The sequence below is a fragment of the Thermobia domestica genome, chromosome 1, assembly GCF_964235325.1.
Source record: "Thermobia domestica chromosome 1, izTheDome1.hap1.1, whole genome shotgun sequence".
Classification (NCBI taxonomy): Eukaryota; Metazoa; Arthropoda; class Insecta; order Zygentoma; family Lepismatidae; genus Thermobia; species Thermobia domestica.
This window is the reverse complement of record NC_137454.1, coordinates 253,525,728-253,552,482: the sequence shown is the minus strand read 5'-3', so window position 1 is coordinate 253,552,482 and position 26,755 is coordinate 253,525,728. Positions and strand designations below refer to the sequence as shown.

The 26,755-nt window shown below is 34.7% G+C and overlaps 1 protein-coding gene across 2 annotated transcripts in view; it reads left to right on the top strand.

The window, feature by feature from the left end:
- The window catches only part of LOC145695206 (RNA exonuclease 4), a 31,405-nt gene extending 5,660 nt beyond the window's left edge, over positions 1 to 25,745 (top strand). For both annotated transcript variants that reach the window (XM_081772202.1, XM_081772195.1), the window contains exons 3-7: positions 3,006 to 3,202; positions 6,687 to 6,874; positions 14,752 to 14,887; positions 18,001 to 18,103; positions 25,538 to 25,745. In XM_081772202.1, coding sequence (XP_081628328.1) covers positions 3,006 to 3,202; positions 6,687 to 6,874; positions 14,752 to 14,887; positions 18,001 to 18,103; positions 25,538 to 25,705 — 792 coding nt within the window. In that variant the 3' untranslated portion in view covers positions 25,706 to 25,745. The remainder of the gene's footprint in view (positions 1 to 3,005; positions 3,203 to 6,686; positions 6,875 to 14,751; positions 14,888 to 18,000; positions 18,104 to 25,537) is intronic.
- Positions 25,746 to 26,755: the final 1,010 nt, after the last annotated feature.

Below are 26,755 nucleotides of genomic sequence, written 5' to 3'. Positions count from 1 at the left end.
GTCGAGCAAATGTGAGAGTGCATTTTATCTCGATTGTTAAGGCAGTTTCGATTCTGTGAAATGATAATCAAAATTTTAAATGTTTCATACAAATTTATGTACAGATGACACCAATTCAGACTGTACAGGTAAAAAGAAAGGTTACCAATTAGGTAAAGTGCATCCGCCGGTCGCACTTCTTCATTCTGTGCCCGGGGTATCACGCAATGAAAGTCTTGGTGCACTCGTTCTCTGTACTGTCTTCTATGAGATGCCTCTGCCTATCCTAGTCCCATCTGGCCTTCGGTGCTGGTTCTGCTGCTGCTTCTGCTATTGTACGGATGATTGCAAACGTAAAGAAGGAAGCTCTCACTTTCTCTAGAAATTATATAGCCACTTGACCGGTCTATGTGCTAACATCTGCCGGGAAAGCTAAGGAACCCTCCAAAGATGTTCAAGAAGAGACGAGGCGATGTGGTGGCGCTGCCTACCACATTATCTTCCAAACGGAAATACGATGAATGGTCAATATTACTCAAATTTATTGGTTCAGGTTCATGAGGCAGTCTTAACAGAAGCGACATGAGAAACTCAGCTGCAGAATGCTGTTTTTGGAAGAGCATTTGAACTGGCGCGAATTTGGAGTCAGCTCTTAAAAGATACAGGTTTTATAGGGATATACCACTCACCCTACAGCCCAAACCTGGCTTCAAATGACTATTTTTTTCTTTCTTTAGTTTAGTTTTGTTTGTTTGTTTAATCTTGAAGAGGAGTTACAAGGCCGGAGATTTGAAGATGGGAACGAAATCAAGGCTACCATAGAAAACCATTTTGAAAGCAAAGAAAGAGCCTATTTTTTTCGATGGTATTAAACTACTGTATGCCTGATGAGAGAAATGCATTTCATTCGAGCAAGATCATGTTGAGAAATACATGTTTTTAATTGCAACTTTTATTTTATTATTGCATTAGGCTGCGAACTTACCAGCCGCTTCTCGTAAATCATTTTGTAATAGTATTTTCAGTCAAGGCAGCAGCTTTTGTCAAGTATGTTAAAGTAAGGGTGAAAGTTTAAATATATAAAAGAAAAAGGGTGATCTGTATAACCGATAAAAATTCGTTTCACCATATATTTGGAGCAACTACAGTCTACACCACAAGATCACGATTTCTGTCGTAGTGCCCAATGGTATCATATCCACTGCCGGACACACAGACATTTTAATGCTCATGATAATACTTTCAATCGTCACGCTTAACATTGTAAATCTGCTTCTTGCGTGATGTTCTAAACTGCCTCATATGTGTTCCTTTAAAGTTGAGTTTTGGTTTTACGTAAAATTGTGATGATCACAACTTTTTTTTTTTTTCCACAGAAAGTCTTTAATCCCCCCACTCCCTTTTCGATTTGTTCGATTTTACTGATTGATATTTCACATCCCTTTTCAGTCACAAAGATAGGAGACAGGACCTACTGCGTAAAATAAATCTGAACCACTCGCTGGTCGGGCTTGTATTATCTGTTACAAGTACCGTGCCAGTAATCGAATTCAGGACCACTACGTACATTAGCCACTTGCTACGAAGGAACATATCTTTTTTAAAGTTATATTTAGAGTGAGCCCTCCTCCAAAAAAGAAAAAAAAAAAACAAAGAAAGAAAGAAAAAAGAAAGTTTTTAATTCCCATGGAAGAAACTCCAAATGAAGGAGGTAATGAATATCAGATTTATCTTCTTGAAATAAATAGATTCTCGTAACTGATTTGTAAGGTTTAATCACTAGTTTAAATACTGGTTCTTTTTTTTTTTTTTTTTAAATAGTTAATATGAAAGCTATGTTTATTATTAGTGATCTTCAGCCAGGATTACTTAGTTCATTTTTTAAAAAATATTTTTCATTCTCATATTATGAAGAAAATGTAACGATAGGCCTTAACTGTTACTGGTAACTGTAATGAACGACTCTAACAGGAGCTGAAAATGGTTAAATATTACCTTAGTAATAAAAAAAAAAAAAAAAAAAAAAAGAAATTGATACAAAACTATAATAATTATTATTATATTAGCCTTAGCATAACAATGAAATAACAGAAAACTATTGAACGGATTGATGGGGATGCAAATTCCGATTTCCTGCTTGTCGAACGGGGCCTTACCATTAGAGATATTGCCGACACAATTTTTGACGCAGTGTTTCTTCATCTCTTCAGATCAGTCACTTGCTAGCACTTTGTAGAAACAATTCAACTACACTGGATGTTTTAGGGACGAGATTTTCAGCTGACAGCTCCATTGCTAGAGCAACCGACTAACAAGGGGGGAAGTTTCTAGTCCTCGTCTTAAGTCTAGATTTTTTTTTTTTTAATCGATGTTTTGGGCCTAGATATATAAAGTACATTTAAAATAATTGAAAATAACAATATTTACTGAAACTAATCTTGATATACGTGTGAAAGTTCAAATTTTAAGGAGTGTATTTTTTATTACTTATAATATCGAGGTATTTGTATATACATAATTTTTATCATCAGAAGATACGTTTGTGGTTTTCATGCAATGTAATATAATGAGCATGATGTCGTTTTAAGAAAATGACATTGAAGGAAATGAGAGTTCGTATTAAAAATTCTAGCAATTTCTAAATAACAGATGTATACCAAAATTAGATCAAGTAAATATTTGTAATCATGCATCAGTTCAGCAAATTATTAACGATAACAATAATTACAAAAAACTGGCACATTTATCTATGTATACCATTTAGTACAATGTTTTAAGAAACAACACTTTAAGATTTTTAACAAAATAAAATATTCACAACAAGAGTTATTAATAACACTACAGTTGTCAATTAAAAATTATTACTATTATTATTTACTTTAGCGTTGATACAATCTGCACATTTTGTTAAGATTAATAACTAACACTAGTTATATGCTTTAGTTTCTGTAGTAGTATAAGTTTTAAAATAAAATATATATTTTCCCGTATGTTTCGGTGATGTTATCATTATTGTTTTTCGGCAGTTGCAGGACAAAGTAGAACCGAAAAAGGACGTAATGTTTAAGAGAAGATGGAGAAAAGAGAAGAGAAAATTTTATAAAAAAGAATCATACGAGGACAATAACATGCAAGTCAATCAGCATTCTGAAGGAGTCCAAGTGCCAAACAACAGGGAGAAATTCATAAAGTTGGACAAACAAGGCGATATAGGAGAACATGAGTAAGAATATTGTATTTTCTTTGCTTGTGTTAAAACTAGAGAGAATTGTGAAATACTGTGCACCAACTTCAGAAGTCATGAAATGTATGGGTGTTCGGGAAGCAGACTGGGTAGCTTAGTGGTTAATGCATCAGAGGGAGACGTGGGTTCGATTCTCGCTCCTGTCGTGTATTTTCTTCACTTTTGTATATCATAAAATGGATTATTCAGAGATGTGACAGGTGTATTTGTTGTTATTTTTACCAGGTATTGGTACAATATATAATCATAAACTTGTATCCTTTATTACGTGAAGATATTTTTCAGTCTGATATTAAATGTCTTCCGATAATCCAGTATCCCTATATTATGTTCCATTAGCTAGCTGATTGAACTGAGCGGCTAATTTAAGGATCAGTGGTACAGAGATTGGCGTATACCCAGAGTAATTGTTCTGATTTCCATGGCGACATTCAGGGGCTCGTTGCACAGCTTTTCGAAAGTTTATTTCGTAATGGAATCGCGAATCCTAATCTAAGTCGCGTCATGATATCTTCAAGAAAATCAGAACCATATGAATAGGTTTCTTCTGAATACACAATTTCCTTTCATATTATTATCGCTCCACAAATTATTCTATCAATAATTTTTGCATTGCTATCCGTTATACTAATGCTAATTTTCTTTCTTTCTTCAGTAATTGTCACTTTTTGTTTTCCATTTTTGCACTTTCCTCAATTTTTTCGTAAATCTGAGAAATATTAAGTTCCGACAATCACATTATTGCCGAAGTGTAACTTGGATAATATTGTATACATTATACGTAATTTTGGAGCCACTACTGTGAATCTGCAAATGGTGAAATCTGTTTAATACAGGCTAGCGAAAACGAGAGAGAGAGAGAGAGAACAGTTTTATTAGAAAAAAAGCGAAGTTTTTCCTATGTTTTTTTTTTTTTGGGGGGGGGGGGATTTTGGACGCTTCTGAACTTTCATTCTAATGAATAAATAATAGTATGTTCTACCTGTCTGTTCCCATGTTAACACCAAAAGACATTTAATGACTATTTCAAAAAGAAAACATGAAAAATTTAAGAATCAAATAAATCGGTCACTCGTTAGAAAGGCAAAAAAGGTACATCAGTGAAAGCAATGAGTTTTCTAGTTTGAACGAATTGTTTGTAGAGCTTTTAGTGTAATGATTTAGCAAGAAAAATGTTTTAGTAAAATGTTTAATAGAGTTAGCAATGTAGTAATTTCGTGAAACAACATTATCGTTTACAATTTATGCATGAACTAAAACTTCGCTTAGTAATATCTTAGAAGCTAAAGACATGTTATATGTAGGAGTTTATGCGGAGCAAGTATATCCGTCTGGATACATAGCATTTATTGAGGTCATTTAAGTTGATTTATTGAGGTCATTTAAGTTGATTTATTGAGGTCATTTAATTTATTGAGGTCATTTAGCATCCTTTTCAGCAGTGAGACTATATGAGAATTATTCCAACAATCTGGAGCGTTTTCCTTTTTCCGTAGCTTTCTATGGTGGTGGCCGTTTTAACGGGGCTAACTTGGTTGTCTCTCGCATATATCCTTTTCGGGAGAAGCCAGGAAACTGTATCAACACTATATTAATGCACTCATCTACCTGCTGTCGATTGGCAGAAACTGAATACTCGGTGTCGTTCGTAGACGAAATATGATATCCAATTAACATCTTTAACTCAGATTCTACATAGACGACGAGGTCAGTGGAAGGGGATCGATGACAGAACACAGACGAAGCAGGAATGGAATAGTGCAGTATAAATATTTTTTCAAAAGAAATTATTCCCACAATTATACTAACTATAGTTTTATGTATGTCTACAAAGGATACGTCAGTTATCATATACGTATAAACTTACATCGTAATTTCAGTATAGCGTTATTTATATTTATTTATTTATTTTACTTATTGTTGTACTGTTTCGCGAGATCTTTTCATTCTTTTCAAAGCAATGTAAATTACTGTTATTATTGTTCTTGGGCCAGACTGTAATGTCTCCGACTATGGGACGATATAAGTAAGATGATGATGCTGTTGTGTGAATATAAAAATTAAGGAGTAATCAAAAATTGTCGTTGAAAATATTTAATTCACATGTGTGTTGTGACAGTGTAAATTTACATGTTGTGAAGGGAGTGTTTTGCAAACGTTTTGTTATTACGCTTTTTGTTCGCAATAACTTATGTGATGGTGGTTGAAGTGCTAGAGTTGGAGTAAAAATAAAATGGAGTAATAAGTTAGAGAAAATGGGAGTGTTGCAAGCAGAAGCGACTCGTGAGGGAAATCACATTGGTAAAAATTAAAGTTTTATCGCTTAAAACTAAGTTAATAAAGGTCTTCTGATGTACGTATTGAATGGTGTATGCAGCAGTTAGCAAACTAAGAAAGTTTTCTTATTTTATTTTCAAGCGAAAAGACTAATTTTTACAAGAGGGACTATCTTCATGAGCCGACTCTGTTCCTTAGAAAATCCAGGCATTAGCTGTTTTGACGGTCCATATAACACTGTTTGGATGCTCTTATGATATTTTCTCAAAAGGAGCGCATTATGACAGTCATGATAGGATCATTATCGTCCAAAGTGGAAGATGTTATAAATAATAGAAATTTACGTTGGGCTTTGAACGAATAGCGTATTCGAAAACTTTTCCTTCCTTTTGTATTCACTGGAAATCAATAAATTGTTGTGCGCTTTTAGCCATATTATAGTTTTGTAAGACATGATCATATATCTATTTTTTTTTTTTTGTTTTTCAGTTTTCATTTTCCACTAAGTCTGGCGTGTGAAAAACATATGTGGTTAAGGAACTCAAAACTTATATAACTAATTGTGATACGAGAATCAGGGTCTTAGGAAGAGGCGTCAGATGTCCGTTTGTTAACCAAAAGGTTAAAATATAAAGTTATCTATAAGTTGACTGCAGGAATCTGAGAACTAGAAAGATTTTTTTTTTCTTCATCGTATCGTCTATATGCACGAATTCAATGACACTTAAAGAGTGAAAAAGTAACTTCGCCTGAAATGTGAGTTTGATTCTTGGCCTAGTGAAAGTTTTTCACCTTTAATTTCATTGAATTCTCATCTAATAGAAGATACATTTAAGAAAATACCATTCTTTCCTCCAATTTTTATGTATCTAATTCAGTCTCCGCGTCGTAAGTGTTCGTTAATATAGGAACTGAGTTCTCTAAACACAATACAGTTCACATGATTTGGATGGTTGAGCATTGATCACAACAGTCAAAATGTCTGACTAGTGTGCGTGCAAACTGGGTAACGTAGTGGTAAGCGTACCGGTACAGTAAACTGGAAAGCCGGGCTTGATTATTGTCCCAGTCAGATTTTTTCCCTGTTTAAATTTAAGTTTACATTAAAAAAAAAAAAAAAAAAAAAAAAAAAAAGAATCATACAAGATTTTTGTATCCCTCTCATTTTCATAAATGTTTATTTCAGGTTGACAAATGTCATTAGTATGGATTGCGAAATGGTTGGCACGGAAGACGGTACTAACATGTTAGCAAGAGTATCACTCGTCAACAGATATGGTAATTGTGTGTATGACAAATATGTTCGACCTACCGAACCAGTTGGTGATTATAGAACGCGCGTAAGTGGAATTCGACCTTCAGACATAGCGAAAGGTAATACATATTTGTTTTAATATGTTAATAGATTTTCGAGACGATGAAATGGTAGAATGCCTTTCTCTGAAGCCTTACTCCTCGAACCTTAATATGATTCTATAATCGAACTTTGTGCTGAAAGAAAAGTATGTGCGTTTCTACCCGTTTCATTTGTCATTCCACCAAATATTTCTTTTTATAAAGTATTTCGCTACATGGGAAGGGGGAGTATTTGAATCCCAAACCTACGAGTTACCAATTTATAGAGTTCTATTCGATATTTCTTACTTTTTATATTATTATTATTATTATTATTAAAAAAAAAAAAAAGTTTCGCTGATCAGATTCCATACATTATTTTTAGTGTTCTACATTTTTAATCATAATTCCTTCAATGATTCTATTTCATAATTTAGAGCACTTTTCACCCATTGTAACAGGTATTTTCCATACTTTCCTGTTTTACTACCAGCGAGAAAATAATTGTCAAGAGATATCTAGTTAAAAGAAGCTCGAGCTATAAACAAATAAATAAACAGAAAACTGATCGTGTTACCCTGGCTCAGCTAGTAGAACATTAGCTCGGCAAGTAGGAGACTGGGGTTTATGTCTCAGCCATTTCCAGCTTTGTTCTGTACAGTGAGTGAAAATTAATTTAGAATCTGTAAGTTAATAAACCAATAATACAAGATATCACACATGTCAATCAATCGTTAGCTGCCTGGTAGGTTAAAGGAGATGATATATATACAGGGTGGTAGGTAACTCCACCGACAAACTTTGGGAGGCGATTCCTTATACGAAATGAAAGAAAAAAGTTCTAATAAACATGGGCCGAAAAGTGCCTCCTTTCAGAGTTATGATCCATTGAAAATTCTCAAAATCATTTTTCAAAACTCCCTAACTTAGAAACTATAGGACTATCCCAAGCGGTTTAAGGAATTACACAGGAACTGGTATACGCTCTATCTAAATAACGATGTTTCAGAATTCACCGGTACCAGCGAAACGAACGTACCACTAGTACCTAAAGGAGTATTCCTATACTTCAACTTCCTTTTTACAGTTTCTTTCACTGATAACGGAGGATGGTAAAACATGGATATTTAGATAGAGAACATACTAGTTTCTGTGTAATTCCTTAAACCGCTTGGGATAGGTCCTATAGTTTCTGTTAGAGAGGTTTGAAAAATGATTTTTCGAATTTTCAATGGATCATAAATCTGAAAGGAGGCATTTTTCGGCCCATGTTTATTAGAACTTTTTTCTTCCATTTCGTATAAGGAATCGTCTCCCAAAGTTCGTCGGTGGAGTTACCTACCACCCTATATATATATATATATATATATATATATATATATATATATGAGTGATGACTTATATATATATGTGAGTAGTGACTTCTAGATATATACGTGAATAATGATTTCTGACTAAATGATAGAGTATGCACAAGAAAACCCGTACATATGATATGTATTGTTATAAATTTCACACAACCTGAATTCGAATTTGGAACTTTACTACTTGAGGTGGACACTTTACCCCTGTTCGTCAAGGAAGTTTTGGAGAAAACATTAATGTTACCATTATTGAGGTGTTACAGTTTAGAAAGACATGAACACTTCATTATTCTATATTTTGATTTTGATGTACTAGGAAAAGTCTCATAGCAGTTATAATTTATTTTTGCATGTTTTGCATTGCGTTACACTCCGCAGTTTTTGTGAAGACTGGTACAGAATAAAGCCCCATGTCAAGCAGAATATAATTTAGTAACTAAGCAACATTTATCTATGAACAGTAAAACAAGTTTAAGTCATTTTTTAAAGACTTAGGCCTTTTTACAGACTTAGATTTAGAGTTTCTTTATTTTAAAAAAATAGAGCAGGTTTTGGTATAAAAAGATTTTTGATGTGTGGATGGGGCAAAAATGAGTACTCCGGCCTATCCGATGTCCTCTTCCACCACATTAAACCAGATAGTCGTGAGTCTACTCTACTTGTTTTATATACATTGGTTGACAAATACTAGGAATAAACATTGTCAGCCATAATTGTTTTCAACACAAACAGGATACAGTAAGTGACCAGTATATCATTATTGTTATTATACCAACTTTATTGACCGAATATGGCAGAAATTCGCCATCATGGAGAGAAACATAATGTGATAAAAACCAAACAAACACATGGAGAATACTGTGGAGTTTTGAGATGAAATGTCAGTTGTCATAAATGTATTGGATTTCTGAGCAAATCAGTAGGGTGTATGCATCATAGAATGCTGCACATCTCTTTCCCATACTGTCCACGGGCAAATTCTTGAGTTCCAGGGGGCATGTTGTCCCATTTCTTCCTATGGGCAGTTTTCAGGTCCTGTAGGGTCAAAATTTGTGGACTCTGGTGTGCAACCACAACCAGTCGTCCAAGAGAATCTCAATAGGATTCATACTGGAAGGGGGGGGGGGGGACTAGCCGTACTGGCCAGTCCATACGGTAGATACTCTCACGCTCCAGAATCTCAACTTAGGCGACTGTGTGTGGACGTACGTTGTCATCCATGAGCACAAAGTTTGAGCTCACTACGCCATGGTAAAGACGCACATTTATTTTTTTCATTATATGTAGAAGAAAAGGGTTAAAATACTAACTTTCTTTGTGTATGTCATTGGTATAATAGAATGTATTCTAAAACATCATTATAATAAACACAACAGTCCGTAAAAGTAATTCTATTCCTTGTTTGATAGCAATGTACTTACACTTAAAATACTAAAGTGATTGGGATGCCTCTGAGGTACCAAAAGTGCAAATTAGGATGTGACCAATTCCATTTCAAATCGTCCAGGCAAACCACAATTGGTCCCCATCATAGTCTCAGATTTCATTTATTTTTTGTATATGGGATCTACATGCAATATTATTAGACCCATATTTTTTCTTTTTGCTGAAAAAATTTTTTCCTTCGATATACAGCCTTCCAAAATGGCTGCCTTCCTCTCGGATTGCTCGAAAAACTGAAAAACATGTCAAATTAAAAGTTTTGTTGTAGAGAAACTAATGTACTTAGTAACATAATCTCAATAGAAGGAAGAGTATAAAGTTGTATGTTTCGTTGGAGGGTAAAAATTCGTCTATTAATCCAATAGGAATCGCACAATTCACTCTCAATGTTGCCAACTTTGATGAAATTTTTGCTAACTTCAAACATTTTTTTTTTCTGTCCTCACGAGCAATATCAACCATCTGCTTGTAGCATCGAAGTCTACTCCATAAGGTCTCTTGAAAATGTAAAGGACTTACGTTTCTGATTATTACATCCCACGTTATAGCATGATAAAAAGCTGAAAATTTCAATAAGACGCCATGTTTGGACTTCATTTTCTCAAAAACCCCACCTTTTAAAAATCTGAATTTTTTACATGTATTGGAAAAGTACCTAAGTATTTAATATCCGTTAACCGTCCATGCGGCTGAAGCCCCTAACATCCGCAATTAATTATTGAAATTTCAATTTTTTTACTGGAAATGTAAATATTTCCTATGGGCATTTAGATCCTATACACAAGGCGATTTGAAAGGGAGTATGAAAATTTTGAGAGATGAATCCTGACATCAAATCCAGTAAAAAGGTTCCTATAAACATGAGTCGAATTCCACTTCGTTTTCGAGTTACAGGGTTTCCAACTCGGGACCAAAAATCGGCTCGCGACAATGGAAAATAAAATATAAATTTCGTGTTAAATCGGAGCTATGTGCTAAAGTTATGATGAAGTTCAGAAAGTTGATTTGTATCAATATGAAAATTTTTACGTGCGTTGCAATTCGGCTGGCAGTGTTGCCAACTTGATAGAACTTTTATTTCTATCCAAATGACACTACGTGGATTTTATTTGATATTTAGTATTCATTAATGATTGCAAACATCATATAAAGCACAATTTTCCCCACATCACCGACAGTTTTCGAAAACTTACATGTATTTCATTAAAAGGTTTATCTCGTGCGGTATTGATAGTTTGCAACATTAAGTGTGAATTTCACTCGATGTTTGTCATCATTAGTAAAACCAAAATGTCGAAAAAAACTACGTCTGTGTAAGTTGTAATAATAATAATAATAATAAGAAGAAGAAAAAAATATTCTTTATTATTGCAAAACCTCTCATAACTCCACGCATCAAGTTCAAACTTGTTCAAGAAGTTCTGCTGAAACCACGAAACAGTTTCTTACGAGGTTTGCTGTCGTGAACATCGTCCTAGTGTTCTCTGGAACCATGAAAATTGTTTTTACTGGTAACATGACATTGTAGTGCACTAGTTACAGTGTTCGTGTGAATAAGAATGAGGAAGTCCTATTACAGTAAGGACCGTATTAAATGTGTTGATGATTCTAAAAGGCATAAGATAATTGTGTACAGAAAGACTTCTTGACAAACATTTTATTTTGTGGTAAAATATATGTATTGCGTACAGCGCGTCTGCCAAAACGTAATATTAGGAGAGATTGATTATTTGTGTAAAGAGTGCTTTGAATATTTACCGTGAACAACGTGAATGTGTGTGAGATATTGGTGACCACGAAAGAGATGTAAATATAAAATTATGCACCAGCAAGATAAAGAATTTGTTCCTCTGAATGTAGATTTTGAAACCATTAACCAGACAGTTAACATGCTAAACATGAATGTGTCCCCATTAAAACGGCCGTTATCGGTGAAACCTAGACTACGGTGAAGGATTCACCTCTCAAAATTTTTCATACTGGCTTTCAAATCGCCTTATGTACAGGACACAAATAATCATCCTCCCCCTAATAGTACGTTTGGGCTGACACGCTGTACGCAACCCATATATTTTACCGCAAGGTAATTTTTTTTGTCTAAAATTCTTTCTGTGCACAATCCTCTTACGGCTTTTAGCATAACCAACACATTTAATACGGTCCTTACTCTAATAGGACTTCCCCATTGTTATTCACACAAACACTTAACTAGTGCACTAGAATGTCATGCTACCAGTGTAAACAATTTTCATGGTTCCAGAGAATACTAGGACGATGTTCACGACACCGAATCACACAAACTATCAATAACGCATGAGATAAACCTTTTAATGAAATACATGTAAGTTTTCGAAAACTGTGGTGATGTTGGGAAAATTGTGCTTCATGTGATGTTTGCAATCATTAATGAATACTAAATATCAAATAAAATCCATGTAGTGTCATTTGGATAGAAATAAAAGTTCTACCAAGCTGGCAACACTGCCAACCGAATTGCAACGCACGTAAAAATTTTCATATTGATACAAATCAACTTTCTGAACTTCATCATAACTTTAGCACACAGTTTCTGATTTAACGCGAAATATATATTTTATTTTCCATTGTCGCGAGCCGATTTTTGGTCCCGAGTTGGAAACCCTGTAACTCGAAAACTAAGCGGAATTCGACTCATGTTTATAGGAACTTTTTTACTGGATTTGATGTCAGGATTCATCTCTCAAAATTTTCATACTCCCTTTCAAATCGCCTTGTGTATAGGACCTAAATGGCCATACGAAATATTTACATTTCCAGTACAAAAATCGAAATTTCAATAATTAATTGCGGATGTTAGGGGCTTCAGCCGCATGAACGGTTAACGGATATTAAATACTTAGGTACTTTTCCAATACATGTAAAAAATTCAGATTTTTAAAAGGTGGGGTTTTTGAGAAAATGGCGTCCAAACATGGTGTCTTAATGAAATTTTCAGCTTTTTATCATGCTATAATGTGGGATGTAATAATCAGAAACGTAAGTCCTTTACATTTTCAAGAGACCTTATGGAGTAGACTTCGATGCTACAAGCAGATGGTTGATATTGCTCGTGAGGAGAGAAAAAAAAATGTTTGAAGTTAGCAAAAATTTCATCAAAGTTGGCAACATTGTGAGTGAATTGTGCGATTCCTATTGGACCAATAGACGAATTTTTACCCTCCAACGAAACATACAACTTTATACTCTTCCTGCTATTGCGATTATGTTACTAAGTACACTCGTTTCTCTACAATAAAATTTTTAATTTGACATGTTTTTCAATTTTTCGAGCAATCCGAGAGGAGGGCGGCCATTTTGGAAGGCTGTAATATGGGTCTAATAATTTTGTATGTAGTTTCTTATTTTAAAAAATAAGTTAAATCTGAGATAGTCGTGTGGACCACCCTGGACGATTTGAAATGGAATCACTCATGTAGAAGTAAGTTCCTCTGAGGGTTAACACCATTCTGGGACTAACGCCGAGACGGAAGCAAATGATAGTGTGACGGTGTCAGGTCTGGCTTATACAGTGTATGCATTAAAACTTCCCAGCCAAGTTTTTTCAATTTCTGACGGATCGTTAAAGATGTACACTCATGTCCAAAATTATTGTCCCATGTCTATAAATATGTTCTTGGAGAAATATAATTTGATAACGAATTCACCCAGTATTTCTTATAATGTTAGTATGTGTATAATCGGCAAAGACATGTATGTGGTAAATTTCATGTCAAAAGAGCAGTGAGCAGTAAGAGCAATAAAACGAAAATAAAACTTTCTTGTCCATTTAGCAACATTTTGTTTCACTCACTCTAATTTTCATATTTATAATTCTTTTCGTATGAAATTTACTACTGTATACATTCCCTGATTATACACATAGTATCAGTATTGAAAGTACACTGCAAAATCATTTTCAGATTATATTTTTACAAGAAGACAGTTATAGATAAGCGACAATCATTTTAGACATGAGTGTACATATATGGTCTGGCGTGATAGCGTGGAACTTTCTATTGACCAGTTGCGGTCGTTGTTTCCCTTCCTAAGTGCATTCGCGGTAATTGTTTACAAGTACAGGCCGGAGTCTATCGTTCTGCCCGGTGGCAGCAACTTTCAATGTGCGATACTCTTCCAATCCCAACAAACGCACAACATAACCTTTCTGCACGTTAGTGTGCTTTGCTACTGGCCGTAGAGCTGCTCCTCCTTTCAACTGGAATCTTTTCCGCACATCTTTGTCGTAGATTATTCACTTCTCATCACTTGTGATCACTCGCTACATAAATGGCACGGGTTTGTAACAGGTAGAAATTCAATCCAGTAAATATTTTTTGAGTCAGATCATGTGATACAAACATGTTGAGCTTCCTTTTGTAGTTATCTTTCTCCAAGTGGTTCAGCACTGTTTAATGATAGCTGTTTAGTCATTGGAGGTGTCATGACTCGACTTTTACCAGAAATTCATCAACTTCACTGTTTGGTCACCTACTATGAGGAGCATCTTGAACATCGAAATTTCCAAAATGAAAGTGGCCGAACCATCTTTTAGTTGTTACTCTCAATAACTTACCTCACCCGTAAAACCACAAATTGCTTTACGAGTCTGCGCAGCGTTTTTGCCTTTATCGAAATAAAATTCAAAATGTAGCACAATTTTGCAGAAGATTCATTCATCTTTACGACGCAATACTTTCTTCTGATTCTAAGAATTCTAAGATTTTTTGCACATTACTAGCTTCAACTATGAGCTCTCAAATGGCATTAGGGCTGATCCGCCGCGACTAATATACTTTGAGATTTAGGACAATAACACCATCTCATGCGCAAGAATCTCAATACTTTTTAGACTATCTGAGATATATAATTTTGACTTTATACACCTTGGTAATCCACTCAACAAAGAGAAACTTACTAAAAGCAGTAGCTGTTTTAGAATGTGTTTTTTATAAGTTTTTTTTAAAAATACACATTGTAAAATTTTATTATCTTTTATTTTGTGCAATAATTTGAAAATGTAAAAATACGTGGTGGTATATTTTGTTAATTTGATTTTTCTGTCAGTTTTCTGTATTATTTTCTTTCCTTAAGGCGAAGACTTCAAAATTGTGCAGAAAGAAATTGCTGATATTTTAAGGAATCGAATACTCGTTGGACATGCGATAGACAATGACTTGAAGGTTTTATTTCTCAGTCACCCAAGGCGAAAAATAAGAGACACAGCCAGGTAAGTACACCATTTAATCTTTCCATATCATGGAGTCATTACACTTTCAAATTCTAATAGTATATTTCATTTAATTATCATCTCATTTAATTTTATAAATGAGTGCTATTAATAAATATTTTGTTTTGTAATACACGGTGTATATGGATACATAATTGTGCTGGCGTAGGTACATCCTCAGAAAATAATAAAATGAAGGTCATACATTGTAGTCAGAGATAAGCGATTAAGTCACATTCATTACAAGCTAGTGTAATACTAGTTTTCATTGCAGAAGCATAAGGAAGCGGACTCTACAACATTTTATGATTGTACGTGTAATTTCGTTATACAGACGACCTTCGATGTCGTATTTTCAGATTTTAAAGAACATCCTTAAATTCTGCAGGTTGCATCAAAGATCTTTAATAGTAATTCTATGATATTGTTCGGACTTGTTGTAGGGTTCTAATGGCTAGAAGGGTGAGATGAAAGTCTGTTGCTCCGTAATAATGTATCATCAATACCTCATCCGAAATTGAGGTGTTAGAAAAATTACAATCGTAATTATAAACAATGATGATTTTGGTTACGAGAGTCGTTACCGAAACTTAGAATAGAATTAATACTTCAGGTCTCGAGGATTTATTTCAATTTGTAATTATAATGCGATACATTCAAATCACAATCTTCTAGTGGCAAAAGTGCAAACCTGGTTAAAGTCAATCAAGAAAAATGGGAGGAGAAATCGAAAATCGAACTTGTAGCGACTAAGAAGTATGGACAATGCTGTGAAAGAAGAGATTGAAATAATAATAATAATCTGGCAATGGGCGATATGGTAGACAATGTAGAAATAGTTGGGGAAAAGTTAAACAAACAAATTCTACTAGACAGACTGCATTAACATTGGCAAGATGGAAAGAGCACCGAGAAAACCATGGATAACTGAAGCGATGATTAAGAAGATGGAAGAACGTAGAAGCGCGAAAGTCATGGACATCAAAGAATACAGAAGGCTGAATAATGAATTGAGAAGAGAGACGGATAAAGCCAAAGAAAAGTACTTGGAACGGATATGTGAAGAATTAATGGAACTTGAACGGCGTGACAGATATGATCTGATGTATCAGAAAGCACAAGAATTAGGAGGGAAAGCTAACAAATTCAAACGCACATTTGGAATCGAAGATCAACAAGGTCATGTAGCCACTGACCATCAAAGAATTCTTATAGTTTGGGAGAAATACATAAAAGATCTATATGACCAGAAGAACCGCCCCAAAGATATTGCGATCGAAACAGATGAATAGATGGATGAAGAAGAAAGACCCATCTATTGAAAAATGAAGTTGTACAAGTCATTAAAGACATGGGAAGGAGGAAGGCCACTGGAGATGACGATATACCAGCATATTTGCTCAAGAGATTAGGAGACAATGCAATGAAAGTACTAACTTCACTTAACAAATTCCATCTTAGTGGAAAATAGCCAAAGGATTTTCTTGATGTTACAATGCTTTTATCCTCCCCTCCATCTCCCCAATAAAAAAGAAAGTGCAGCGATCACAGAACCAGGAACTATTATTGCCCGCATACTGAATAGATGGCTAGAAAGTATTTGGAAGAAGAGATGTTGGAAATAGATAAGTTTGAATTTCGGAAAGGAACATATACGGTGAATGAGAATTATATTAGAACGAGTTCTTACCGTAAAGGAAGAGTTGTGTTTGTGCTTCATCAACTTGCAACAAATTGCAACTGGGTCAGCTGGACAAAACATCTCAAAATACTTAAAGAAATAGGAGTCAACTGAAGAGACCGACGACTCATTCGCAATCTGTACATAGGGCAACGAATGGAGTTGCGCTTGAATGAAGGAGAAACATTAGTGTGGAGATTGGAAAAGGAGTCAGATAGGGATGTGGTATGTCGCCCCAGTTATTCAGCATGTACAGTGATTGTTTAATAAATGAAGCATTAATGGGAATTGGACATTTCAAGATTAGAGGACAAATAATTAAAATATGAAACATTCACGAAAATACCCAGTGAAAACGGCTCTTGCGGATCAGGAGTAGAACAAAGAGAACTTCAAGAGGTCGATAATTTCAAGTATCTGGGAAGTATTTTGACGAGAGTCGCTAACTGCACCAAATAGATCAGGTCAAGAATTGCCATGACCATGCACTTGATAGTTAGATTCCTGAAAAGTATGTATATTCATTAATCAAACTTCTAGTTAAGGACTATTCATGTTTCCTAATCAAATTTGTCATTAATCCCTCCAATCAATCAAATCGGAAGAGTCTTTCCGTAACAAACGTACGTCCCAACTTTATTTCCAGACGACAGCCTAGCTGCTAAAATACTGATTTCGTTTGGTTAACATGCATCAAGGTATCTTTTCTTGGTATTCTTAATAATTAAATTAAAGTAAGTTATTCAATTTTTTGATGTATTACTTGCGCTTATTTCGACAACGTAATTCATTTTCTAAACAAAATATTATTATATCATTTGTACTTTGTGTTTATGTGCATAACTTTTCTTACTCCACTTTCAGATAGCTGCCCGGCCGAATTTGTGAAAACAATAAAAACACTGTATTATTTCAGACTCCGAAATTTTGTTTGGATCTTCGCTTGATAACATCACTTACACATTAAAAAATATAGCAGGCGACTCCTTTCTTTTTGCCATACAAGTGGAAAACAGATGACTATTCAGTTGGCAAGGCGCTAGTAGCTGGAATCACATAGATAGCGGCGCCGATTGTTCCTTGAGTGGTTATTTTGTAACTCTATGGATGAAATATTTAGCAAAATAGTTTATAGTGCTTTAACGTTTTCGTCGTAACGTGTTGTGCTATAACGATTAACGTTTTCATTATTTTCTGAAAGTAGTTACACGATTATTATACATACAGCTTCAATTTTGGCATGGAACCTAATATACTTTCCACAACTTACTATTATTGAAGAAAAATATACTATGTGCTTTGTTCTGTGAAAAGTGCTCCAGAGTTACCAGTTTAAAATGGTTTTGTTGTAATTAAACTGAGGTAAATTTTTCTTTGGACTGTTGTAGATACGTTAATTCAAATGAGACTGTATGTTCTTTCCATTTTTCAGATTCAAACCATTTAGAAAACTTGCCGGAGGAAAAGCTCCAGGTTTGAAGTTTCTAGCGAGGAAAATTCTTGGAACAACAATCCAAACGGGTGAACATGACTCTGTAAGTAACTGAAAGGAAAGAAATATCGTGATCATTATTTACTTGGTATACCCCCTCTTCCTTTTCTTTCTTTCTTTTTTCTTTCTTTCTTTCTTTCTTTTTTTCGTGTGCAGGAACACTGATTTCTGAATTTTCGTTTGGAATCGCCCAGTATTATCAAGTAGAAAGAGAGAAAAACGAAGAATGAACCGGATTGGGTACGGGATCAGCCGTTATACTAACTAAAACACACAAAATTATCATTAAAATCCATTTTCCAATATCCTCGTCGTAGTTGTGTGACGCCCATCCCGTGATACAGATACTGATTGACATATTCATCGTTGCAATGGAAAATCCAAAGGAGAATTTCACAGAAGTGTAGTTGGTCGTCATAAATTGTCCATATGTAGTAGGACGAAGGTATTCTATGATTGACTTTTAAAGATGTTTTTATTTGTGTTTTAGTTAAAGATGTTTTTATTTGTGTTTTAGTTGTGCTAGTGGACGATCCTGTATCCTCTATGCTCATTTCCGTTCAGACTTTGCTTTATCATTTTGTCCCTCCTAGTGCCGAGTACGTCTCTGCTAAGGTTCCGAAATTAGATACTTCATCTGTATATTAAAATTAGAGTTCATACCTAGCAAGTACGAACTACGATAATTCGTTCATCCCTCTTTACTATTTCAATATGAAAGGATACTATGTTAAATATATTTATTTCTTGAACTTACTCGTATGAACACGTATTGTATTAAGTGTTGTGTGATAATTATCATACTTAGAAAATGATTCCTTCCGTTGCGGATTATAATGACCTTTTTCTGAAATAATAATCAGTGTAAAAAGTTAGCACCATTGACATATATAATAGAGGAGACCTCAAAACAAAATATTTTGACACGTCTCCAACCTATATTCTGCGTAGGAATCGTAAATAAAGAGAAAATTAATAAAAGTTGCAAAAAAAGAATCATAAATTAAATGTGAGATAATGCTGTAGTATGTAGGGGAAAAAATGATTTTTTTTTGTATGCTTTGTATTCTGCATTATCGCGCATTTATTTATTTATTTATTTATTTATTTATTTATTAACTTTCATTAATTTTCTATTGTTTCTTGTATTATTCCTTCTCATTATTTTAGTCATTCGCCACAACTCTCCCTCCTGTCTGCCTGGCTCCGTTATCACTTAACCCTACATTCCAAGATGGCGCCGTTCACCTTGTCGCATCACATGCTTTAGGTTTTTAGTTCTCCCTTCATTGCTTCCTACTTTTTTTTTTTCTGTCTGATGAAGCAGTTATCATTTTATATGTTGTATTTTATTTCCGAGTTTTATATCCCACTATTCTGCCCTTTAGATCAGTGGTTTCCAACCTAATTAAAAACTTGGCGTCTCCCTTTGTGAACTCTTCTTATTTCACACACCCTTGCTTGTCGCACGTTGGTCTGGCACATTTTGTGATTTCAAAAGCAGCATTGAATTCTCAAAGCGTCAATAATAATAGTGATAATAACTTTTACTAATCTATATTTATTTAAAGCCAAACTTCTTTATACCATTGTATGCAGTATTGCAGGCCATTTAATGTGTACTCTATTATTATTATTATTATTATTATTATTATTATTATTATTATTATTATTATTATTATTATTATTATTATTATTATTATTATTTCACAAACGTACAGAGTGAAAAAGTGGCTGACTGGACCGGGGCTCGAACCTGGGACCTCGGCATACCTCTTTCTTCGACGTACATATATGAAATTACAACCGTCATAGGTGCTCGGTATATGGGACACAGGGATTGTCCAAGCACAGCAGTGGTCTGTGGTACAACCTACATGGTTCGAGTGGAGAGCACCTATCTCGAGAGTTAGTGGCTGTCTTTGGAAGCGGACTGGGTGGCATAGTGATTAACGCTTCGGCACGGTATGCTGGAGGTCCCGAGCTCGAGTCCCGGTCCAGTCAGTAACTTTCTCACTCTTCGTATGTTACAGAATTTACATCTACAGAGGATCTGGTATGTGTTAAAAATCGTTTGTTTCCTCTTCCATCGATAAATATTTATACTGTATAATGATTATAATTCCTTTTCAAGAATCGAAGTCTAAAAAGAGAAGTCGTATGAGGCTCTACAACAACTCAAAAATTTAAGAATTTTTCTTCATATTCTTAATTTTAGTAGTTCAAGAACGTCTCGCAAGTGGATGAATTATTATCAAGAGTCAATATAACAGTGTGACCCCAGAGAGGATTGAAATCGTTTAATATAATAATATTCTTTCGAAATTTCAAGTTCTTTTTCCACAAATCCACCACACACATACTTAACAATTCATGCATATTTCTCACATCATTTCTCTTAAGTCATAGTCAGTCATTTCATTCTTTATACAATTATTATTGTTTTTCAATAGTATAATAATAAATACATAAGATAGGTACTTACGGATCTTGAGTTTCTTCGACAATTTTGGAACTAATTCTTAGCTATTATGCAACATACAGCATCTTTCACCCGTAAACATTGAAAGTCAATCCTCTATGGTTACTGAAGAAATCAATCAGTAGAACTCCATGCACGCCTGTAACTCTGAAAACCCGAGTTTGAATCCTCTTGGACTACATTTGCTTCAACTTTAAGTCCGGGTCTCAGTCTCGGTATTGAAAAAGAACGTTAAACTTTCTACTACTATAGTCAATAGGTGTCAGACATGGCATTGCAGATATTAAGATTCTGTTTGATAAACTAACGGTCATTACAGAAGTGGGGAGTATGAAGAACTCATTCGTAATTGTAATTTGCGATTTTTTTTTTTTTTATTATTTTATTAGAAGTACGAGAAGGACATAAAGCTCACGTATCTCCATTGCACAAACACTCTTCTGTATAATTTGGTAGTTTGACTTCATGCTGTGCTAAAATACAGTTTAGAGATTTTTGTGTAGTGCATATTTTAGGGATGGCCGGATCCGGATCTGGCCGGATCCGAAGATCCGGATCTGATTGGGTTCGGATCCTTCGGATCCGGATTTCGGATCTGGATCCGGATCTCGGATTTCGGATCTGGATCCGGATCTCGGATCTGGGTCCGGATCTCGGATTTCGGATCTGGATCCGGATCTCGGATCTGGGTCCGGATCTCGGATTTCGGATCTGGATCCGGATCTTGGATTTCGGATCTGGATCCGGATCTCGAATTTCGGATCTGGGTTCGAAATTCGGATCTGGATCCGAAATCCGGATCTCGGATCTTGATTCTTATCCAAACCCACATCCCATCCAAATTATGATAAACTTGAATATCTAAAATTCGCCGAAAGTAATTTCACGAAGTCCTGACAGTGAAGAAGAGAACAAAAAATTAAGACGAATATTGACAAGTCTATTTGTTTCCTTCATTCTACTCTAAAGATCAAATGTTTGGCTTACTTAAGAAAAAAAATGATCCGGATGAGAGTTCGAATGTCGTATCTAGTTCCACTCGGTTGCAGGACCGAGATGAATATTTAAAATTCCTCAATGCACCTATTTCATTGACAGTTAAGAAAACATAAACAGTTAAGACAAGTATTGACTACTTTTTACGTATATTTATCTTGCTCAGTCTGCTTAAAATATCAAATGTATACCCTACAATTAGATTTAATAATTATTTAGTAAATCACAATATGAGCACCGAGAATAAACAATGAATTTTGGTGCCTCTTATCTAGATTTGAAATTTCGGATTCATACATAGAATCAGGCTGAAATATAAATATTTGAGATCTGGAAACCGAAACATGTGCTAGTACCAAGATCGTAGCCGTTTGTACAGTGGCGTATTTACGATTTTGTTTCGGGGGGAGGCTTTGCCTGAAAATGTGAAAATTCTGCAAGATATTTCATATAGTTTACTATAGTAAGTAAGATTTCGGGAGGGGGGGGGGGCTTAAGCCCGGAAGCCTCTCCCCTAAATACGCCATTGCGTTTGTACCTAGGTAATGCGAGCGGAAGGCACTTGCACTAATTCCGCATGTAGTTTGAGGAACACGAGAAATTAAAAACAGATAAATATTCTTTTTCAGGAGTAAGTCGCGCTTTAACATGACTTTTCATGAGTGTTGTGTTCAAATATGAAAACTGTAATGACAACTTGTTTGAAATAAAAACCTTTTCATTTTTAACAATAAAGTTAGGTACTTTCACATTGGAGAAAAATTAGCAAGGCACATACCACTGATTAGGGTGCTGATTCTTATGGAAGCTTTCACTTGAACCGGAAGATTTTCTCATGTTAGTATCGGATTGCCACAATTCACCTTGCTGAAAGACGTGGTTTATCAGGAGGTCGGCCAAGATTCTTTTGGACTTAGCCTGTAGACTGCTTCTGGTCTCAATTATTCCCATATAACAAGACTAACCATATATAAAGTTGGTTCGAAATGATTTAAAATATCACTAATTGACCTTAAGGGGATAATCGCGATTTAAATATTCGTAAATCAGAAGAGATGTGAAAGTTAAGCGGTAAAATAAATCCGATAATTCCGGAATAAAGAGATTTATATGCAACCTAATGATAGCAATAAAACTCTTTATGTAACATTTTCAAAGCTAAAATTAACAGTTATCTTCTTGAAGAGGGTTTACGGCAACATAGAATATTACAAATCCAATTATTATAAGTAGTACCTCTGACAGCCCTGCATTTCACATCACCATCGCCCTTCATCCTGACAAGTGGGCAATTCCCACCCACAATGACTTTTCAGGCGTTCCAGTGACATCAATATCTCAGTTTGGGTTTGGGATCATGCTTCGGTGAACCTTGACTATCACCATCAGCAGCTATTAGAGAATCAGAACTTATTTCTGTATTAGATAATGTGGGTAACTATAGCTTTTCGTCTATAGAAGTCGGAGAGTTTATGGTATTATCGCAGGAAATATTTGATACATAAAACTTAGATTATCAGTATTTAGGAGCAACTTTTAAAATAATCAGTTACTGTAAATGTGCTACAGATTAGCCGAGAAAACCCGACAGCCATAGTCGAGTGGTCTGCGGCATTAGGCTGTGGATCCTTTTACTGTAAATGTCTTGCATTCAAATCCCCTTCAAATGAACGTAAGCCCGATGGTAGGAACCAAAGGACTGTCGTGCCAAGAATTTAATTTGTTTTAATTATCATAAACGCCTTCTTTATTATTAAATTTTATCCAATATTTTCTTTTCAACCAGTTTGCGAAACTCAGAGCTAGCTACTTGTTTTCTTTTTAATTCATGTTCATAGTTAGCACAACTAATCACTAAGGAAAAACAATCATTTCAATAAAATTCGCCTCGCGTCTTTCGTAGCTCTAAGTTATTTTCATTTTTTTTTTTTTTTTTTTTTTTTTTTTTTTTTTAGCTGAATGGCGTTTTATCACTTTCCCCTCGCTTTCCCTATTTTTTTTTCTAGTTTTACCTATGTTTCTTTGCGCGGATATTGTGCCTATATGCACGTGCTTAATGTGTTCGTTTACAAAAGCGGGCCATTTTCCTGCCACTATAGAAAGTAGAGTGCCCTGTATCAGAGAAATATTAATTGACGTATGTAAGTGAATATATCTGTGATGAAGTCATAATTTCTCAGTTTTTGCATCGCACATAGTTTCCTCATCCTCATTAATCTCTTCACCCCCGCTTCCTGAATTCCAGTTCTGGTATTCTTTCTTGAGCAAGGCCTATGTAATGGGAGACTGATGTCTCATGTAGGCTTATTAACTATATCATCAGCAATAAAGAAAGTAGGGTTTAATTTGCACTAATTTTAGAACATTACGTTAATTAAATAATAATAATAATACGGAGTGAGCTCAGGCTAATTGTTAGGATTCTTGCTTCGCAATCGGATTATACCGAGTTCGAATTCGGAGACCAGCTATCCTGACTGAGGATTTTCCAGGGTTGTTCCTCAGTTATACTGGGCAAATGCTAGGTTAGTACCTTGATCTAAGGCTCTGCAGACCTTCCTTCCATTCCTTTCCCAATGTTTTCATCTGTTGATTATTACAGTGTAAAGTGGCCTCTGAGGATGTATCTGGTAGCTTATAGTAAATAAACAATAACGACTTAATATATCTTCTCGAAACGTGTGGGTTAATTTAACTATAGCCTTACAGTCCCAATAGATAGCTAAAGTTTTAATATTAATTTCCTGACTTTTAAATACTATTTTCATATTGTTTCAGCTTTCAATTATCTCATGTATGTTCCACCGAGAATTGAACCTGAGATCACATGAACAAATGCGAATATGTTAAATATTTTTGAACACTAATATACAAAACAAAAAACGCTTCAATGATACGATGCATGCATATGTTTTGGTTACGTCCTGCAATGTATGATTAAAGAAACCTGGAGGGTGAAGAAGAAATAACAGAAATCTCTTTTATATTTACTCCTTCAACAAACTCCTGACCTCAGAAGGGCAAGCCATAAGTTAGGTAATAAAGTCGTACAACGAACACTTTTATTAATACTAATAATACTACACAACCATATCGCTCTCCTGAAATTCTCGTGTGTATGTTTAAAGATCTACTGTTGTTCCACGCCAACCAGTCTATATTTTTTGTTGTACCTTCGAAGTGAAAGATTTGTTGATGGTTGGACTCTAGTGAGTCAGAAACTACTATTAATAAAGAGTTTGTTTTGTCCAGTATTCCTGCGATTAGAAGGGTCTTATCTAAATGATATTTCATTTGTATATGAGAAAATAAGAAAGTTTATATAAGAAAGTAAATATTGCAAGGTTAAAATAACATAAAGAACAAAGGTAGCACAAACGTGTTATGGAAACATTTAAAAGCACAGCATCCTACTATATTAGTGAATCCGAAAAAAGTTTTGACGAAGTTTAGATATTCAATTTTATCATCACAATTTCAGATGTAGGTTTGGATACGAATCAATATCTGAGATTCGGATCCAGATCCAAGATCCAAATTTCGGATCCAGATCCGAGATCCGGACCCAGATCCGAGATCCGAGTTCCGGATCCCGATCCGAGATCCGGACCCAGATCCGAGATCCGGATCTAGGTTCGGATCCGAGATTCGGATCCGGCAAGATCCGGATCCGGATCTCACTGGATCCGGGATATCCGGATCCGAAAATTTTTGGCCATCCCTAGCATATTTCTTTTTCTGACGTAAGCATTGTCCGTGTGATATTTTGTTGTGTTCATATTGAATATTGCATTGTGATACCTGGTATAGTAAAATATCTTCCATGGTACCTGGAAAGTTAAATAAATAATATTGGAACTGAGAGAAACGTTTGCAACATTTACTTGAGTAGAGGAGCGAGTGTGCATAATATACGATAAGGGAATCGTCAATCATTCACTTATGTATTGCAGTTGTTTTATATTTCCAATATTCTTTATAATTTTCTATTTTCCTTAGGTGGAAGATGCAAGGAGTGCTCTTAAACTGTACCTTTTATATAAGAAAGAATGGGAGTTCAGTCTTCGTAATAAAGGAAAAGATATTGAATTCTTCAGAGCACAAAAAAATAAAAGAAGAAAAGAAAGCAGGCCAGATAATTTAAAAGATGAATTTGTGGGTATATAATGTATAAAATAAACTTAGTTTAATATATATTTTTAAAAAATGGATGTTTTTTTTATTTGGTGTTTCCATTCTCTTGCTTGAACTCAGAACATCGCTCATTATCAAATTATAAAAGAATGAAAGTAATTTTGATGAACATAGATATAGTTTCACCGTCTTATCCAAGAATGAAACAAAACTGCTACGAATTTCAGTTCTTTTATTATTATTATTATTATTATTATTATTATTATTATTATTATTATTATTATTATTATTATTATTATTATTTAGAAAGATGAAGAAAAAAGTTAACAAATGTATTAAAATTCCGTTTCTGTCAATACCATGTCAGTTGAAAAAAAAAATAAATAAATAAAAACATGTTATTCCGAATTTATAAGTAAAAACAGAAGTTACATGACCAATCTTTGGCCTTGTTTCTGTTTTGTTCAAGTTCCACTAAATCAAAGCTTATGAAATAATAAAATCATTGTCTATATCGTGACCAATGTTGACCTTTTTATTATTTATATGTTTTGACTGAGTGAAGCTTATACGAACATAACATTAATCTAGTGCGCAATGAAATAGTCAAACAATGCATTTTAAATAATGTGTATGATTCAAGGTGTTTGGGTGCAAGCATCGTTTTGTAAAACAGTTTTCCTACAATCGATCTTACCTTGTTATTCCAAATAAATGTGCCGTACTTTTTTACCAACTGCCTGTAAGACTTTCCTTTGTCCTTCCAAGCGAAATACCTCCGTTATAAAATCTCCACAGGGATTAATCACGTAGGCTTAAGTTGGGATATGGTGCGTAAGTTAGGGTATGACAACACCTTCTGGAAGCTTACATATGAGGGTAAGTGAAACGTTTCGCAATATGTTGGTTACGTATTTGTTTTATGCGTCAACTTACAGTGATATCTCTCTAGCACTCTAAAGTAGAGACAGTTACAAGAGTTCCAATAATATAGAAAATTACGTTGTTTAATAAACCAAAGCACAGGCTATTAACAGTGATGAAAATTTTCCGACTCATAAAAGCATACTCCACTTATTCCTA